Source organism: Cebus imitator, unplaced genomic scaffold (assembly GCF_001604975.1).
Source record: "Cebus imitator isolate Cc_AM_T3 unplaced genomic scaffold, Cebus_imitator-1.0 Scaffold240, whole genome shotgun sequence".
Taxonomy (NCBI): domain Eukaryota; kingdom Metazoa; phylum Chordata; class Mammalia; order Primates; family Cebidae; genus Cebus; species Cebus imitator.
In genome coordinates this window covers 245,769-263,611 of record NW_016107555.1, presented here as the reverse complement: position 1 = coordinate 263,611, position 17,843 = coordinate 245,769, and the positions used below count along the sequence as shown (strand labels likewise).

General features: G+C 59.1%; 2 protein-coding genes across 6 annotated transcripts in view; one reads left to right on the top strand and one right to left on the bottom strand.

Annotated features, from left to right (window-relative positions):
• ESPN (espin) overlaps window positions 1-6,923 on the bottom strand; it is a 37,495-nt gene extending 30,572 nt beyond the window's left edge. For all 4 annotated transcript variants that reach the window (XM_017498291.2, XM_037727786.1, XM_017498292.2 and 1 more), the window contains exons 1-2: window positions 6,445-6,923; window positions 3,285-3,478 (exon numbers count right to left, since the gene is read on the bottom strand). In XM_017498291.2, coding sequence (XP_017353780.1) covers window positions 3,285-3,478; window positions 6,445-6,738 — 488 coding nt within the window. In that variant the 5' untranslated portion in view covers window positions 6,739-6,923. The remainder of the gene's footprint in view (window positions 1-3,284; window positions 3,479-6,444) is intronic.
• A 4,150-nt stretch (window positions 6,924-11,073) lies between these two features.
• On the top strand, window positions 11,074-13,746 carry HES2 (hes family bHLH transcription factor 2). Of its 2 annotated transcripts, XR_005195416.1 has the most exons (5): window positions 11,074-11,215; window positions 11,288-11,383; window positions 11,663-11,762; window positions 11,850-13,352; window positions 13,727-13,746. XR_005195416.1 is itself a non-coding variant. In XM_017498287.2 (4 exons), the coding sequence occupies exons 1-4, from the start codon at window positions 11,171-11,173 to the stop codon at window positions 12,128-12,130; spliced, it is 522 nt and encodes a 173-aa protein (XP_017353776.1). In that variant the 5' UTR covers window positions 11,074-11,170; the 3' UTR covers window positions 12,131-13,628. The 2 variants fall into 2 exon arrangements, 1 of the variants encoding a protein (XP_017353776.1); XM_017498287.2 differs by lacking the exon at window positions 13,727-13,746 and having other exon boundaries at window positions 11,850-13,628.
• The last annotated feature ends 4,097 nt before the right edge of the window (window positions 13,747-17,843 follow it).

Genomic DNA, 17,843 nt, shown 5'->3' with positions numbered 1-17,843 from the left:
TGCAATGGCATGATATTGGCTCACTGCAACCTCCACCTCTCTGGCTCAAACAATTCTCCTGTCTCAGCCTCCTGAGTAGCTGGGATTACAGGCATGTGCCACCACGCCCAGCTAATTTTTGTACTTTTAGTAGAGACAGGGTTTCACCACGTTGGTCAGGCTGGTCTTGAACTCCTAACCTCAGGTGATCCACCTGCCTCAGCCTCCCAAAGTGCTGGGATTACAGGCGTGAGCCACTGTGTCCAGCCACTGGTACTTTCCAACCCCACCCGTCTTGTCTAGTTGGGTATAGGGGAGGCTTTGGGGGAAGGAGGCACCTGGTGAAGTTGATAAAATCTCTGGGCTAACTGGTTTTTCAGCTTGCTATAACTGGCAGCACTCAGGGCCCAGGGAGCCTCCCCACTCTCCAGCCTGGAAGCTCAAGCCTCAGGGTCCCAGCTGAGCCCTGGCTCCACCACTCTGCCTCCCACAGCACTGCCCAGCTGCTCAGGCCCTGTGGCAGCCAGAAATAGACATGAGGGAAGCAGAGTGAGCTCCTGGGCTCCAGGACCCTCCTGGGAGGGTGGCCACCAGCCTTAAGGGCCATCTACTCTTTGCCCCTTCTCAATCTGGCCTGATTGGGGGTCTGGACTCCTTGTTCCCCTCCATTAGCCACTGGAGCTCCTGCCCAGGAGGGCCAACCCTCCCAACTGAATCTCCCTGAGACCTAGGGCCTCAACATCCCCAGTCCAGCTCCTGCCAGCCCCATGCCTCCCAACTGAGAGATCCCTTTTCTATAGGGGCTCAGAGGGAGGGTCACATGTGGCAGAAGCCCCTACTGTCACTGTGACAACTCCTTTGCTTCTGGGAAGACTTGGCCCCATGAACGGGATAGATGGGGAAGTGGGGGGACCTGCAGGACATTCCTGCAATCTCGAGTCCTTTCTATTTTAAGACCCCAAGCCATAGCCCGGGAATTAGCTGGGCTCCCCTGAGGCTGTCCAGCCTTCCAGCTCCTCTGCAGCATGTCACTTCCATGGCCCATGGCCGCCCACAGCTCCCCTGGGCAGGATCGAGTTTCCCAACAGCAGGTCCAGGAGCCCTTCCTCCCTCAGCGCTCACCCACACGCCAGCAAGAGAGCTGAGCCTTGTGAATAATTCACGGAGATTCACATCAGGCCCCAGAGGCTCTCGAGAGCATGAAGCTGGGCCTCCTGGGTCCCCTGATTGGGGCCTGTGGCCTGGGGCAGCTCAAGCCTCTGCTCTCCCCAGCTCCCAGCCCACATATTCACAGCCTCAGGGAGTAGGAATCCCTACCCCCGAGGTAGGAGGCTAACTGGGTACACCATCCCCCAACCCCAATTCCCAGCCGCCCCTCCTGCTGGAGCCCAGCCTGGCAACCACACAAAGACACCTTCTTATCAGCTGAGTCACACGCCGCTGTGGGGAACGGAGCCCAAGCCCTCTGTCCACCTTCCTGAGATTCATGGTCACTCCTGCGGGGCTGGCAGCTCATCAGTCCAGGCCATCTGGCCACTGAATCGCCACCAGTGCCCAATCACACCCAGCACCTGTCATGGCCTGGGAGGGGGCCAGGGTCCCCCAGGCACGGAGACCTGGAGGGCGTCCCACAGCACAGCCCGCAGGGGGATCATTGTGTATCCTAGACCTGCCTTCTCAGTGAGGAAGGCCCGGGGTGGCGGCCCCACCAGCACTTGCAGAAGTGGGGCTCAGCATCTTCCAGTTCACACTTGGGCCATATCGGTCCTGCTCTCAGGGGGATACCTGTCCCTCTCAAGACCTGTCCCTCTCCTCTGCTTGAAGTGAGGGAGTGGGACAGATGCATCAGAATCACCACTGTGAGGATGGGGACATGTCCCACATGTGGCTCCCAGGCCCCAACCTGGAGAGTCTAACTCAGGAATCTGGGACAGCCTCCAAGAGGTGCTGCCAGGAGCCAGTTGGGACCCTCTACTCAGGGGTCCCTGGGGTTCTCCTACTCTAAATCCCGCTGACTTTGACATGATCCAAACTCTAGTTTGTTTGGAAGCAGTGAATTCATACCAAAGCGGCCACCAAGCAGGCCTGGCAGGGCTGGCTGTGCTGTGAAGAGCCCCCTCCCCAGGGTAGCACCTGCTGGGTCTTCCACTAACCAAACCAGGGAGCCCCTTCTTAGGGAGAGGCCAGGCCCAGCTTCCTTGTCCTGGGCCGAGGGGACAACTGGAGCCCGGCCTGGTGGGTCCTAGGGCCACCCTACATCCATGCCAGTGTGCCTGGGCCCAAAAGGCTGCAGGTGTGGCCACCTTGCCACATGGCCATATGGCCAGAACTGGCCTCCAGCCTGCTCCCTGGTGGCCAGGGGCCCTGCAGGCACACCCAGGAACCAACCAGTGGTGGGGACAGGCCAGATCCTCTTACCTCGTAGCTGCTCTCATTCTGAGGCTGGGTCCACATTCACGTTTATATCCCAGGCTCCCACTTAGACTAACAAGGGTCACTGGTCAGAGCTCCCCACTCCCCACTCAGGCTGCTGTGGCATCTGGCACCCCACCCTCTCAGGGCCTGGGTGGCTTTCCCCGGATCCCTGCCTCCCCAGATGCATCTAAGACCTGAGTCCCTCCCTCCCTCCCCTAGACTGACACATGCCCCCTGTTCTGTATGAGCCCCCACCCCACCCAGGGGAGCTCCCAGCCCACACCCCAGGAGGTTTGGGAGCCCCATGCTTCCCTTGGTAGTGGGAATGGGCTGAGGGGCCGCAGGAGATGACAGGCTGCTCCCTGGATGGCCTCCAGCCAGGGGCTCTGGGGCCAGGAGGTGGGGTGGGGGTCTGGGAGGGGCAGTTCTCCCTTAACTGCTTGGTAACTGATGGGATTCCTCTTCCGCCTGTTTGACTAGTGTCTAGGAGGCGCTCCTGTCCTTGCTGTCCCCCACTGCATTCTGAACAGTCTTGCAAATGAGCACAGCCTGAGCCAGAGAGAGCTCCTGCTACCGAAGCAGCCTGAGGGGAACAGGTGACCTTGGCTTGTGTGCCCAGCCTCCCAAGTCCAGCTGCATGCAGCTGGCCGGCTGAGAATGCAGGTGGCACCTGCTTGCAGGGCTCTGGGGGCAGCCCCAGAAGGGGTTTTCCAGGAGGGGAGAAATTTCATGATGAGTGGGAGCCGTCTCTCTGGCCTGGCCCTCTGGCCCCAGGATGGCCGCTGGAGGGATCACTGCCCTGGAGTGCCAGAGAGGCATGGTAGATCCCAGGCATCCCCCAAAGCCCTTCCCAGCCCACCCAGAGGACCCATTAAGAGGGATGATCTTACTCAGGGTAGTGCCCGATGAGAAGCCTCAGGGAGGGGAAGTCTCCTTTGGCGGCAGCGTAGTGGATAGGCAGGGCGCCCATGTCTGTGGCTGCGGTGGGGTCCCCACCGCCATGATGCAGCAGCCAGTTCACCACCTCAGGGTGGCCAAAGCGGGCAGCCAGATGCAAGACTGTGGCACCAGAATTGTCTTTGTCCTGTGGGAGGAGAGCCAGTTCAAGTCCTAAAGGCTGTTCCTGCCCTGCCCCTGGCTTGGGCCACTCCCAGACTCCTACAGGCCTTGGGGGTAGCTCTGTGCTCTCTGCCTTTCCTGGAGAGATTGGCCAGGCCTCACTCAGCAATGTTTTTTTGGGTCAAGCGGATCCTAGGTTTGAATCCTGCTGCTGTCTTGGGGCAACGAACTGGCCCTCTCTGAGCCACAGCCAAAAGGCAGCATCGCCGTGCCTGGCTTTCAGAGGCCGGCAGGTCCTGACTGTGGGCTGCCTATGTGAGAGGCACTGGGTTGTCATGGCAGGACACTGGCTCCAGGCTGAGGGCCACAGCCCTGACACCCAGGGGCTCAGGGCATGGCTGAAGGAGTGACAGAGGGTTGTTGGGCTGAGCAGGGCCAGGAAGGGGGCTGTGGTGCCACACCAAGCTAGCATTGGGACTGGGGGCAACCCCTGCTTCCAACACTTGCCCCCCTCTCTCCACCTTCCTAGGTGTCACATGGGAACAGAAGCCTCCACCCTGATGCGCCTCCAGCAACCCAACCTCAGTGCAGAAAACTGCCCCCCTCCCCTGGCAGACTTGCCAGCGCCCACGCACAGGAGCAGCCTGTGTTCTTGCCCCTGTGGAGGTGGAAGTTGCTGGGCGCTGGTGGGCGGGTCCAGGGCAGTCAGCCAGGGGTGCTAGGTGCAGGCTAGTGGTGGCCTCTGGGAAGGCTTGGATAAAACTTCCCCCAGGGACCTCAGAGTGGGTGGGGCCAGAGGTCTGGGCCCAGAACTGCTGAATGTGTCATCTGTGCACACTCCATGTGTGTATCTGCTGAGAAAGGGGCTGGAGGGGAGTGCTTATGGGACCTGGGCCGGGAGGAGAATCACGGAGGACCCAGACTTCTAGACACAGAGGCTGCTGCACTTGGCCGAGTGGGCACTAGTTCTGGAACGGAACGACCTCCCAGCGCCACGCACATGGACAACAGAGGGGTGGGCAGGGTTGCGGTAGAAGGAGGCAGTGGGCACACTTCACTAGGGTCAGGGAGTGAAGCCTCTCTGCCCTGCCGTGCCCAGAGAGAGGGCACTGTGGTCACAGAGTATCAGAGACAGCAGGAGCTGGCAAGAGACCCCAGGCCTCAGGAAGCTGAATCACATGGGAAGAGAAACTCTGAGGCTCCTGTGAGACATGCAAGGAAACAGGGCACGGAGGGAGCTGAGGCCCTGGGCCACTGACAGGGACATCAGGCAGCCTGCAGGGCAGGGCAACAGCCTGGTGATCCTGCTCAGGAGGCAGGGAGGAAGACAGGGCAGAGAATGTGATGGCCCATAGGAAGCTGAGGACACTGATGCCCCTCCTGTGTGCTAGAAAGCCGGTGGTGAGGGGACCAGAGACTGGTTCCCAGTTCTGATCTTGGGCTCTGAGGCCAAAGGTCGGAGCTCACTAGAGGGGACCCAGGCAGAACCATGGTGAAATGTGACCTGAGCCCCAGCTCTTCAGAAAGGCACTCCCTTTCTACTGGCCTTGGGGACTGAGGGTCTGAGGCTCCAAGGGTCTCACTGGCTCTGGGCCCCTCAGTGGTGGAAACGGTAAGGAGAGGGCCATAGGCCTCTGGGCTCTGGCCTGTCCCTGAGGCAGCAACAGCTGTCCAGGCCCCAGCAGCCTCATGTGCAGTGGACCACACCCTAAAGCAGCTTATCTCTCTGGGCTGGGGAAGCCCAAGGATCCAGGTCATCCCTCCCACCCCTTCCTCCCCCAGCACCCAAGCCTGCCTGGCCCAGAGGGCAGGAGACTTGATAAGCTGGGGCCAAGGCCACCTGCTTTGCCCAGCTCCTCTGCTCTGGCAAGGGAGGCTTCCGGCCAGGCCTGGACACCGGATAAGGCAGGCATGACACCTCCCAAAAGAGTGGGCATGGGCCACGTAGCCAGGAAGCCCTGAAAACAGGTCCCATGGAGAGATATGGGGCGGGCCATCTCCCAGGAAGGGTAGGGGGCCTTCTATCTGAGGGCAGAAGGTGGGCTGGCCTGGCCATTGTCGGGCCATAGCAAGCCTGCCTCCTCCCCTTCCATCTCCAGGGAGCCCAGTGGTCTAAGTGGAAAATCAGCTCCGGTTCCTCCCTCCCATGGCTGTCCCCACAAGCAGAATTTCATCCAAATCCCTAACCTTGGCCTAGGAGACCCTCTGGCCTGGCCCTGGCAGCTTCTCCCCTCCTCACCCACTCAATACTCGGCCTCCTGCTGGCCCTCTGACAGGACAGGAGTGTGCGCGCCTCAGGGCTCTGCACTTCTCGTTCCCTGTGCTTGGAACTCTCTGACCCTCGCCTGGCTACCTGCTTCTCAGCAGCCAGGATGCCCCTGGGAGATCACTGCTCAGAGGGACCAAGTGGGGTCTGGGGACAGCAAGAATCAGCCTGGGCTGGAGAAGCACCTGACAGCTGGGAGCCTTGACAGCACGGATGTCCTGGGGCCAGCCTGGGTTATGCGGAGACCCCCATTTACTACCGCCCATCATCATTCCCCCACACACTGGCTGGGGACACCTGCAGCTCAGCCTGGGCTGTGGGACTTTGCCCAGCCTCCTTTCAGACCCGGCCCTGGAGGACATGGGCTTCTGACTCTGCCGCCCAGGCCTCACGTCCCCACCCACTTCCAGGACTTCAGATCAGTGCCTTCCCTCTCCTGGTAACCACTAGTAACTACCCGCCCCACGGAGGCGGCACCCTTCTGGCTCCCATCACCCAGGTGTGCTTCCAGGGAGCCCCCAGGCTCGCCAGGGCATCTGCCCGAGTACTTGCAAGCTAGGGAGCCCACTCACCTGAGGGCCTCTGGAAGGAGCTCCGTGAAGGGCTCAGCTGGGCCAGGAGGTGCCAAACCCCACCCATCCTTGAGCCCCGGCGTGGGGGCTCTGGGCCAGGACTGTCTCCTGAGGAGGAAACCACAGGACCCCCGGCGAACGGCGCGGACCCACCTGCACTCTGCAGCCTCCCTGAGACAGCAGCCACTGCAAGCAGGCGAGGTGGCCGGTGGCGGCGGCGTCGTGGGCCGGGGTGGCGCCGTTGCGGGCGCGGGCCGCGGCGGGGAGGGCGGCCTCCTCCACCAGGAAGCGCAGACAGTGCAGCTTCCCGGCGCGGGCCGCGTGGTGCACGGGCAGCGCGTCCAGCGGGTCGCGCAGCGAGGGCCCCAGCAGGCCGGCGGCGTGTAGCGACCGCAGCACGTCCAGCTCGCCCTGCCGCGCCGCCTGCAGCGCCTGTTCCAGGGCCATGGTGCCGCCTGCGGCGCCGCGACCCCGCACTCAGAGCCTCCCCCAGGAAGCCATGCGCGTGTCCTCGCGGACGGGAGGAGTCCGCGGTGCGGCCGTCGGGGCTCTGCGCGCCGGGAGGCGGGGCGGCTGCGGGCCCGGCCTCTGCTCGGGACTGCCTGGCGCTTCGCTCCGCTCCGCCGCGCTCTGGGGCCGGAGCCGGACGACGTCGGCTTAAGCCTCGGGCCCGCCCCCGCCCTGCCGCGCCCCGCCCCGCAGCCTCAGCCAGAGTTCCCCGCCCTCCCCCGCCGCTCCGCGGGGGCACTCGGGCGACGGGGGCACTCGGGCGACGGGGGCACTCGGGCGACGGGGGCACTCGGGCGACGGGGGCACTCGGGCGACTGGGGCAGGGCGCCCAGGGGCTTCTCTCCTAATTTGTCTCACGTAACAGTTGAGACCCCAGAGGGCAGCAGAACTGGGTTCAAATTGGAGAGCCGTCCAGGCACAAATTCATTCACCTGCCCAGTGTCCGCTCACTGCGGTTCCAGGCGCTGGCGACGCAATTCCAGAGGTGACTGGGGAGTGACCATCGGAGCCACGTGGGCGGTCAGGGAAAGGTCTCTGTGGAGGTGCGGTGGGGCTGGGTGTGGAGCGCGAGGCCCTGAGGCAGGAGCAGGCCTACCGCGTCCCTGAGGGGCTTTGGGTCTAAATCTCTGGAGAGTGCAAAGGGCCCCAGAGCTTCCAGCGGGGAGGGCAGGACAGGAACCCCTGGTGCGTTGGGAACTCCGTCTAGACGCCGCGGCCTGAGGCCGCCCACAGCCGCTGTCAGGATGGAGGGACTTCCAGGCACACAGAAGGCAGGGATTGGGGGGTGGGGGTAGGGCTTGTGTGGACACGCGGGATCGCGGGCATCCAGAGAGAGGGGACGAAGACCCCTGCAGGGGCGCAGGAAAGCGCCAGAGGGCGCAGGCTGGAGAGCGAATATGTGCCAAGCCACCCTGCGGGCACCACCGAACACAAGCCGTGGGAGCGGCTAGTGCCGGAAGGATGGGAGGAAAAGCTTCCAGAAGGTGGAGGCTAAGTAGCTGTGGGAGTGCAGGCTGCCTGTCAGCGACCTTGAAGCACCCTTCCTGTGCTCTTCCTGTCCCAACACCCACCCTTCTGAGTCCCGTGGGGGCGTGGCCCCACCCCGCCTGAAGGTTTCACTCGGCACCAACCCGGGTCTGGCACAGTCAGCGCTGAGATGTAGAATGAAGGAAGCCCCTTCCAGGGACAGTGGGAGTCATAGTGCTAAACTCGGAGGTGCCTCCGGTCCCTTCCCTGGGACTGCCACCTAGTGGCAACCTGGGTGGTGGCCTCCCATCCTCCCAGGTGCCCGGGTAACTGGAGCTGCTGGGCCGTGCCTAGCCAGGTGGGTTTCCAATGACTTCCATCCGGCCAGATCACCCTCATTCTCTCCATGGGACCTGTGGCCACTGGGATCTGGGACCCTTGCCCAGCGGTTTGCAGACAAAAGGAGGGAGGAGTCTTTTCCTGGCAGTCTCACTGCTGGAGCTGGTGGTGGCCAGAGCAACAGGTTCACTGAGGCTGGCGCTGCCCTCCTCCAGGTGTCCAGAGGCACGTGTACCATGAGGCCAGCAAGTAGCAGGGGTACTGTCAGAAGGAGGTGCTAAAATGGCTTGTCTTGGGCACCCCTTCCCTGTGCCTCCTCCATTCTAAAAGGCCCTGCAATTCGTGTCCTCCACGCCTAAGGTGGCCACCTTGGCCGTGGATACGCTCATCCAGCACATGGTTTTGTGATTCTGTGGGCCAGGTCCAGGTGATTCTCTAATGCCCTTCCAGTGGGCTGGGCAGATGCCCCTGAGCCACTGCCATTGTTGCTATTGACATCTCCATTAGTGCCATGTGTGAGCACCCACCCCTGATGGCCAACCTCTTCAACTCCTTTCAGGACATGGCTCAAACTCAGGCTTCAAGCCAGGCCTTTCCTGCCAGGCTTCTATCCTTTCTGGGCTCTCCCACATCCATCGGGCTATCTGGGTCCTCCCCAGCAGCTCTAGGGAGCTCACACCAGCAGTCACACTTTTATGAAATCTGTACCACCCACCAAACGCTCACCATGCTTCACCTGGATATCCAATCCAGAGGTGCTATGGGAGAGGTACACCTGTTGTTCTCAGTTTACAGCTGGGGAAAATGAGGCATGGGGAGGGTTTTTTTATTTTTTTGAGATGGAGTTTCCCTCTTGTTGCCCAGCCTGGATTGCAATGGCACAATCTCAGCTCAGGGCAAACTTTGCCTCCCAGGTTCCAGCAATTCTCCTGCCTCAACCTCCCGAGTAGCTGAGATTACAGGTGCCTGCCACCATGCCTGGCTAATTTTTGTGTTTTTGTGTGTGTGTGTGTATTTTTAGTAGAGATGGGGTTTCATCATGTTGGCCAGGCTAGACTTGAACTCCTGACCTCGTGATCTGCCCACCTCAGCCTCCCAAAGTGTTGAGATTACAGGCATAAGCCACCAAACACAACTTTGTTTTTTTGAGACAGAGTCTCACTCTGTCACCAGGCTGGAGTGCAGTGGCGTGATCTTGGCTACAGGTTCATGCCACCACGCCCAGCTGATTTTTGTATTTTTAGTAGAGACAGGTTTTCACCATGTTGACCAGGATAGTCTCGATCTCTTGACCTCATGATCCGCGGGCCTTGGCATTCCATAGTGTTGGGATTACAGCCATGAGTCACCATATTCGGCCTTGTTTTGTTTTTAAAGCATTTTGTGGCTGGCTTGTGGGTGCAGAACTGAGTGAGCCAGGCTAGGTGCCTTGGGCTGAGGATGGGAGGGAAAAGGTCCACAGAGTCTTTTGAGCCCTTAAAGAACAAGTCATTGTCTTGGGGGAGGCCAGTGGAGGCAAACTGGCCTCAACCATGGAGGACAAGGTCTCAGGTTCCTCCAGTCCCTGCTGGGCCAAATATGTTGAATGAGTTATTCTCACTTGTTAGAACTTTTATGAGGGTTAATGCAGATGCGAGCCTTAAAGTGTTAGGCCCTGAACTTGGCACACAGTAAGTGTCCATGAATGGTGGCCTAAGCTCCTTCTCATACCACAGACAGCTATGGGTGACCCGGGCTCCCCTGGCCCAGGCTTCTCCGGGCCCCTTAGTGTGTACCTTGGTTTTCTTCTGCCCTGCTGGGAGAACCCTGAGGGAGGGGGACCTGGGACCAGCTACAGGGGTGGAGCTCGGAAGTGGGGTTCGGGGGTTCATCCAGCACCCTGGACAGAGCCCGTCTTGACTCCGCCCCATGGGGCCTCCTCTGGGCTGGCTCGGTGGATCTGGCCAGTCATCACTCTGCCCAGCAGTTCGCAGTGTGGTCCGCGGTCGTGGCCGTTGCCCCGCCAGCCCCTCGGGAGAGGGGAGCCCAGAGCAGATGGGCGGGGGACGCCAGCCAGTTTGCCTCAGCAACGGCCACGCGGCGCGGAGGCGGTCCTGGGCGGGCCGCTGGGGCCCCCCCACCAGGCGGGCAGCTGGGGGCCCGCACCCACGACTGCCCGGCCCGCGCGTCATGTGAGCCCTGACTGTCCTGCGGGCGAGAACCAGGATCCCCAGCCGGTGGGAATGAAAACGGGCTCCGAGGGCACCCGGGCTGCCTCTGCTTCTGTGGGATTCCGTTTCCCCACCCAAAGCCTGGAGTGGGGTAACCAGATGACACCTCGGCAAGCCGCTGGAGGATTCCACAGGATCCTTAGAGCCGGGCGTCTAGCGACTGGTGCCCTTGTCCTGGCTCGGCCGGTTCCCAGCGTCAAGGGCTGGAGCAAGTCACAACTTCTCTCCGGACCTCGGATTCCCAGTCCAGCTCAGCCCTTCCGCCGATAGAGCAGCTGTGGGTGGGAGTCCCTCCTGCTACTGTCCTTCGTGGGAGCTCCCGGAACCGCGGGCCTTGGCAGTCCTGCAGCCGCTGGGTCCCCTGCCCCGGCCCAGGGCGGGGCTCAGAGGAGACGCTGAACCGAGTCTGGGGAATGAATGAGGAGCTGTATTGGAGAGGAGGGACTGCAGCTCGAGCCAGGCAAAGCCTGGCCCCACCTGGCCCTCTTGCCCTCGGGGTCACGCAGTGACCGCCCCCGATGACGCCCTCGCCACTTCCCCGCAGGTGCTCGGGGACAGCCGGGGGCCGCCACCCCGCTGTAGATGGGACGCGAAGGACTGGAGCGGGATCCTCGGGGGCGTCGCTGTCTCCCCTCCCGGCTCCACCCCGCGCAGGAACAAAGGCGAGGGGTGGGACCGGCGGGCGGCGGGACTCCATGGGGCGGGTCTGGGCGGGCGAGCCGCTCCCTTAAAGTTCCGCTGCTGGCGCGGCGCGCACTCTTCTGGCACCAGCTCGTGCCGCGCTCGGGACCTCCTTCCGGATCTCGGTTTCCCTTTGCGTGGGGCTCGCAGCTGCCGCCGCTTTCCCGCGGAGCATGGGGCTGCCTCGCCGGGCAGGGGACGCGGCGGAGCTGCGCAAGGTGGGAACCCGGGACTGGGGCAGGGCGGGGGACACGGGGGACCCGTCTAATCACCACGCCGCACGCCCGCAGAGCCTGAAGCCGCTGCTGGAGAAGCGCCGGCGCGCGCGCATCAACCAGAGCCTGAGCCAGCTCAAGGGGCTCATCCTGCCGCTGCTGGGCCGGGAGGTGAGCGCGCCCCGGCGGAGGGCAGCGGGCTGAGGGCGGAGGGTCCTGGGGCGCGGAGCCCGAGCAGGGGGACCGGGTGCTTCTGCGGGAGGAACCCGCTGGGGGTTTCCTCGCGGCGCCCGAGGCGGAGTCTGGGTGGGGTGGACGCGCCGAAGCGGACCCTCCGCAGGCCACGGCGCGCCCCGCACCCAGCTCCCAACGAGTGCGCGGTGCGCACTGCAGCTGGCCAGATGTCTGTCTTGGTGGTTCTCTGTCCCTCTCCCTCGTGGCCGGGCGCAGAACTCCAGCTACTCGAAGCTGGAGAAGGCGGACGTCCTGGAAATGACCGTGCGCTTCCTGCAGGAGCTGCCTGCGTCCTCATGGCCCATGGCAGCGCCCGGTGAGTGAGCCCCCCCCGCCCTGCCCCGAGCCCTGCACCCCGCGCCCCGCACCCGACGCCGCGCCTCACGCCGCTCTCCGCCCGCAGTGCCTTGCGACAGCTACCGCGAGGGCTACAGCGCCTGTGTGGCGCGCCTGGCCCACGTGCTGCCCGCCTGCCGCGTCCTGGAGCCCGCCGTGAGCGCGCGCCTGCTAGAACACCTGTGGCGGAGAGCTGCGGGCGCCACTCCCGATGGCGGGCGCGCTGGTGACTCCGGTGGCCCATCTGCGCCCACCCCAGCGTCCGCGTCTGCCCCACAGCCCGCATCCTTGCCCATGCCCTCGCCGCCCTCGCCTCCCTGTGGCTCTGGCCTCTGGCGGCCGTGGTAGCCCCTCGGCCAGTCCACAGACCCTGCCGACTGCTTGGGACCTGGGGCTGCTGTTCCCATCATGAAGGGTCAGCCAAGTATCCACACCCAGGCCGGAAGCCGGATGTTTCATGGGGACTTGCTGAGCGTTTGCCAGAAGGGGAGGATTCTCCCTCGAGTCCCCAGATCAGCAGCCTGTGCTAGAGACCAGAGCACCTGGGGCAAGAAGACAGAACCGATGTGGGGGTGGGGATGGGCACTAATTCCAACTGTGCCACACAAACCCATGATGACCTTGGCCCTGGTTTAGGTGGCAGGATATGGAGGAAGCTATGGGCATTATTGAAAAAGTCATTGTTAAGCCAACAGGGTGAGGCTCCCAGCAAAGCCATGCTGTCTTCGTGCCTCCCTGGGCCCAGAGGGTTAGACTGTAAGCTCCTCGAGGCACTGGGTGCACAGTGGGTGCTCACTGAACATGGTGGACTAGTGAGCAGGGGATTTGAGAGAACGACCCTGTAATGAGCTTTGGACACTCTGGCATTTGCCTTAACATCCATGCCCTGGGATCATTTGGATATTTACTCCATGAGGACAAATACTGGGGAAGTGTGGAGAGGAGAGAGGGCAGGTTTCATTTACTTTCCCCCATTTCTGAGAATGAGCACCTGCTGCCACTGCCTTTCTGAGTCTCTGGGAGCAAGTAACCCGCAGCCCAAGCCCATCTAGGACGCCACATCAGGCAGGCACCAGACTGGCTCCTTGTCCCCATAAAAACTCTCAGTACAGCTTTTTTTAAACCTATTCTGTAAGAACTAGCCAACCAGGGGGACCCTTGATTCCTTTCAGCCACGCTTGCCACTTCTGACTTCTGAGAGTCCATCTCTGTTTGCAGTTCTGTGACTTTCGTTGACCTGGCTCCAATCAAGCACAATGCAAGCAGTGGGGGGAGGGGAGTTGTAGATGGGCCAGTGACTCACAGGGTCAGGTGCTCTGGGGAGCCTGAGTCAGGAGGCCAGTGGGCCCTGGAAGGGAGGGGGCAAGCCCAGGTGGGTGAGGTTCTGGGCCTGAGGCAAGAAGGCAGAGTTTCTTAGCAGGGGTGTGCAAGAGCTGCCCAGAAGGTCTCAGCTGGCTCTCCAAGCTGGGCTTGCGAAATAGGAACGCCAGCATCCTCCTCCGCAGGCAGTGGCAGGCACCTCCTCCTACTAGCTCCTCAGGTGCCCCCGAGCCCTGTCTGATGGCCGAAGGTGAGCGCAGAGCGGTGGGCTTTTCCTGTGTGGAGGGAGACTGATTCAAAGGGACATTTATGACCCTTCACCAGTCCCACATCCTGCCCAATGGCCAGGTCTTGGGATGCCTGTTCCAAGATGCTTCTGTGACTCCATGTCTGTCCGATGATTGCCCCAGCTGGGGAAAAGGCTCCCATGTCTCTTCCTCATAAAACTAGTGGGCAAGGCCAGGTGCAGTGGCTCACGCCTGTAATCCCAGCACTTTGGGAGGCCGAAGCGGGTGGATCACCTGAGGTCAGGAGTTCAAAACCAGCCTGGCCAACATGGTGAAACCCTGTCTCTACAAATATACAAAATTAGCTGGGCATCATGGCTGGTGCCTGTAATCCCAGCTACTTGGGAGGCTGAGGTGGGAGAATCACTTGAACCCTGGAGGTGGAGGTTACAGTGAGCCGAGATCACATCATTGTACTCCAGCCTAGGTAACAGAGTGACACTCCATGTTAAAAAAAAAAAAAAAAAGGCTAACCACAGTGGCTCACACCTGTAATCCTAGCACTTTTGGAGGCCAAGGTGGGTAGATCATGAGGTCAAAAGGTCAAGACCATCTTGGCCAACATGGTGAAACCCCGTCTCTACTAAGAATACAAAAATTAGCTGGTTATGGTGGCAGGCGCCTGTAGTCCCAGCTATTTGGGAGGCTGAGGCAGGAGAATCACCTGAACCTGGGAGCCGGAGGTAGCACTGAGCCCAGATCAAGCCACTGTACTCCAGCCTGGGAGACAGAGTGAAACTCTGTCTCAAAAACAAAATTAAATAAAATAGCCGGTTAAATGATTCAGTGACCCGAGGACAGTCAGCACGAAGCTGCCTGGGAAACTGTCTGTGCTAAAATGGAGATTTCCCAGGAAAGTCGGGCTTGGGCACCAGGTGATTAGGAGAGGTCAAATCTCATTTCCACAAGATTGAGGGTAAACAGTGGGCTGCCAAGGAGAATTCCTTTTATAAACATTGACAAATTGCTCTGCCCCACCTGTGATCCCAGACTCCTGAAGGTGAGTGTCCCGTGGGTTCATTGTGGATGGGAGCTGCATGAACAGCCTGCGGGAATGTCTGGAAGAACCAGCTTCACAACAGATATCATAAGGAAGAAGTTTGAAATATTTCAAGAATTGCGAAAGTGTGACACACAGATGCAAAGTGGCCACATGCTTGTGGAAAAATGGTGCCAACACATGCTTGACTCTGGGGTTACCACAAACCTTCAATTTGTGAAAAAATGCAATCTGAAGTGCAATAAAGTGGACCGCAATTAAATGCGCTGTGCCTGTATTTGTTTTGAGACAGGGTCTTGCTCTGTCCCCCAGGCTGGAGTGCAGTGGTGCAATCATGGCTCACTACAGCCTTGAATTCCTGGCTCAAGTGATCCTCCTACCTCAGACTCCTGAGTAGCTGGGACTACAGGCACACGAGGCCACGCCCGGCTAATTTTTTGAGTTTTTGTAGAGATGAGGTCTTGCTACGTTGCCCATGCTGGTCTTGAACTCCTGGGCTCAAGCGATCCTTCTCCACTTTAGCCTCCTAAAGTGCTGGAATTACAGGTATGAGCCACCTTGCCTAGCCTGCCTGTACTTTAAAAAAACATTCCAGCTTGCCAAAGTCATTGTAGAGAGGAGCTAACCCAGCCGATGATGCAGTTTCTGCTGGCTTTACTTGTGTGAGCCCCCTTCGAGTGTGGATGGTTCTCTTGGGGGCTGAGTGTGAGTGCCTGTGTGTGTGTAGGTGTGCATGTACATGTGTTTGTGTGTGTGTGTCCCTGTGCAACCGAGTGGCTGCGGCTGCCCTTCAGAGAGCTGCCTGGGCATGCAGTGTCAGGGAGAAGGCAGCCACCCACTGAGGGTTCCCACTGAATAACTAGTTTCACTTGGGGCATTCAAAGGCTCTGATGAAGCCCAGGGCACTTAAAGCACCTGTAAGACTCAATAATGGTTTCAGGAGCGTGAGAACAGGTCTAGAGAACACGCCCCACACACATGATGGCTTGTTACCGGAGGGGCAGCAGGGAGCAGGGGCCAGATAGCTGCTCCAGGACCAGCTGCAGGAATGAGAGGTTCCCTGACCTGGGGGTGAGGCCTTAAGGAAGATGATTCCAAGCTGACTATGTGCCCACCACTGGTTCTGTCGTGGAGGGGGAACCAGAGAGCTTCGAATCTTGGTGTTTGTTACTTAGGATTTTTCACCAACTTCAGGCAGCACAGGACAATCTTTTTTTTTTTTTTTTTTTTGAGACGGAGTCTTGCTCTGTTGCCCAGGCTGGAGTGCAGTGGCGCGATCTTGGCTCACTGCAACCTCTGCCTCCTGGGTTCAAGCAATTCTTCTGCCTCAGCCTCATGAGTAGTTGGGATTACAGATGTGCGCCACCATGCCCGGCTAATTTGTACTTTTAGTAGAGATAGGGTTTCACCATGTCTGTCAGTCTGGTATTGAACTCCTGACCTTGTGATCTGCCCACCTCAGGCTCCCAAAGTGCTGGGATTTACAGGCGTGAGCCACTGCACCGAGCCTGGCGCAGGACAATCTTAAAGAAGAATGAACCTTTGCAGATCTCAAAAATCAGAGGCAGGCCAGGCACGGTGGCTCATGCCTGTAATCACAGAACTTTGGGAGGCCAAGACAGGTGGGCCACTTGAGGTCAGGAGTTTGAGACCAGCATGGTCAACATGGTGAAATCCCATCTCCACTAAAAACACAAGAATTAGCTGTGTGTGTGTAACTAGTTTCACTTTGAAAACCCCAGGTGTAAATAAAACCCACCGGGTAGGGCGTGGTGGTTCACACCTGTAATCCCAGCACTTTCAGAGGCTGAGACAGGCGGATCATTTGAGGCCAGGAGTTTGAGGCTAGCCTGGTCAACATGGCAAAATCCCAGCTGTACCAAAAATACAAAAATTAGCTGGACATGGTGGTGGCTATGTGGGAGGCTGAGGCAGGAGAATCGCTTGAACCCAGAGGCGGAGGTTACAGTGAGCCAAGATCATGCCACTACACTCCAGCCTGGGCAACAGAGTAAGACTCTGTCTCTCTCTCTCTCTCTCTCACACACACACACACACACACACACACACACACACACAATCAGAGGCAGATCCAGGTTTTGTAGGAACTAAATTTTGAGGTCCTCTGTAGGAGAACTAATCTAAAATGATGAATATAGACTTCTAAGTATGAAAATGAGTATTCAGAATGAAAAATAAGTCATATCAACTAGTGGTGCTTGGAGATTCACGTCTCATCCTTTTGGTTTCTCTTTTGAGAGGATGCTTCCTGCTGGCAACCTGGCTTCCCCTCCACTCTCAGAGCCATCTGCTACTCTCCACCCAGGCTCCTGGGCAGCCCCCAGCATACGCCTCAGCAGCTCCAGGGTAAATCCACCTCTGGCCCGAACTGGCTCCTGGCTCCGGATCTGCCCCAGTGACAATAACAAGGTAAATGCCTTCCATTTTCTTCATGCTTACAGGAGGTAATCCACATATTTCCACAAATGTTTCATCATTCGTGGTAATGTTTGTTTTGTTTCTTGTTCTTTTGTACCTATTTGGGAAGCCTGTGAAATTCAGATTTCCAAGCTCACTTCCAGAGGGTTCTCATTCCCTGTGTTTGAGTCAATGGCTGCAGACCATACACCGGAGGCCAAGTTAATCTGCATTAACAAAGATACCCCATCTGCGGATCTGGTTGGCAGGGGCTGGGGGGTGTGGAGAATGGGGAGTTGGTGCTTAATAGGTACAGAGATTCAGTTTTGCAAGAGGAAAAGAGTTCTGGAGATGGATGGCGCTGATGGTTGTACAACAATGTGAATGTGGGTAACGCTTAAAAATGGTTAAGATGGGCCACGTACAGCTGCCTGTAATCCCAGCACTTTGGGAGGCCTAGACTTGAGGATTGCTTGAGCCCGGGAGTTTGAGACCAGCCTGGGCAACATAGGGAAACCTCATCTTCACTAAAACTCAAAAAAATTATCCAGGCATGGTGGTGTATGCCTACAGTCCCAGCTACTGAGGAGGCTGAGGTGGGAGTTTTGCTTGAGCCCAGTAAATTGAGGCTACAGTGAGCCATGATGACACCCACTGCCCTCCGGCCTGGATAACAGAGCAAGACCATGTCTCAAAAAAAAAAAGGTTAAGATGGTTAATTTTTATTATTTATTTATTTATTGAGATGGAGTTTCGCTCTTGTTGCCCAGGAGTACGATGGTACAATCTCCGCTCACTGCAACCTCTGCTTCCTGGGTTCAAGAGATTCTCCTGCCTCGGCCTCCCGAGTAGCTGGGATTACAGGCATCCGTCACCATGCCCAACTAATTTTTGTAATTTTAGTAGAGACAGGGTGCCAAACTTGGTGGCTCACACCTGTAATCCCAGCACTTTGGGAGTCCGAGGTGGGTGGATCACCTAAGGTCGGGAGTTCAACACCAGGCTGACCAACATGGAGAAACCCCAACTCTATGAA

Bases quoted from the DNA above. Each gene is read 5' to 3' on its own strand.
- HES2 (XM_017498287.2), top strand. From the start codon at position 11,171: ATGGGGCTGCCTCGCCGGGCAGGGGACGCGGCGGAGCTGCGCAAG. The intron at 11,216-11,287 runs GTGGGAACCCGG...GCACGCCCGCAG, and splicing joins ACGCGGCGGAGCTGCGCAAG to AGCCTGAAGCCGCTGCTGGA. The intron at 11,384-11,662 runs GTGAGCGCGCCC...GGCCGGGCGCAG, and splicing joins TGCCGCTGCTGGGCCGGGAG to AACTCCAGCTACTCGAAGCT.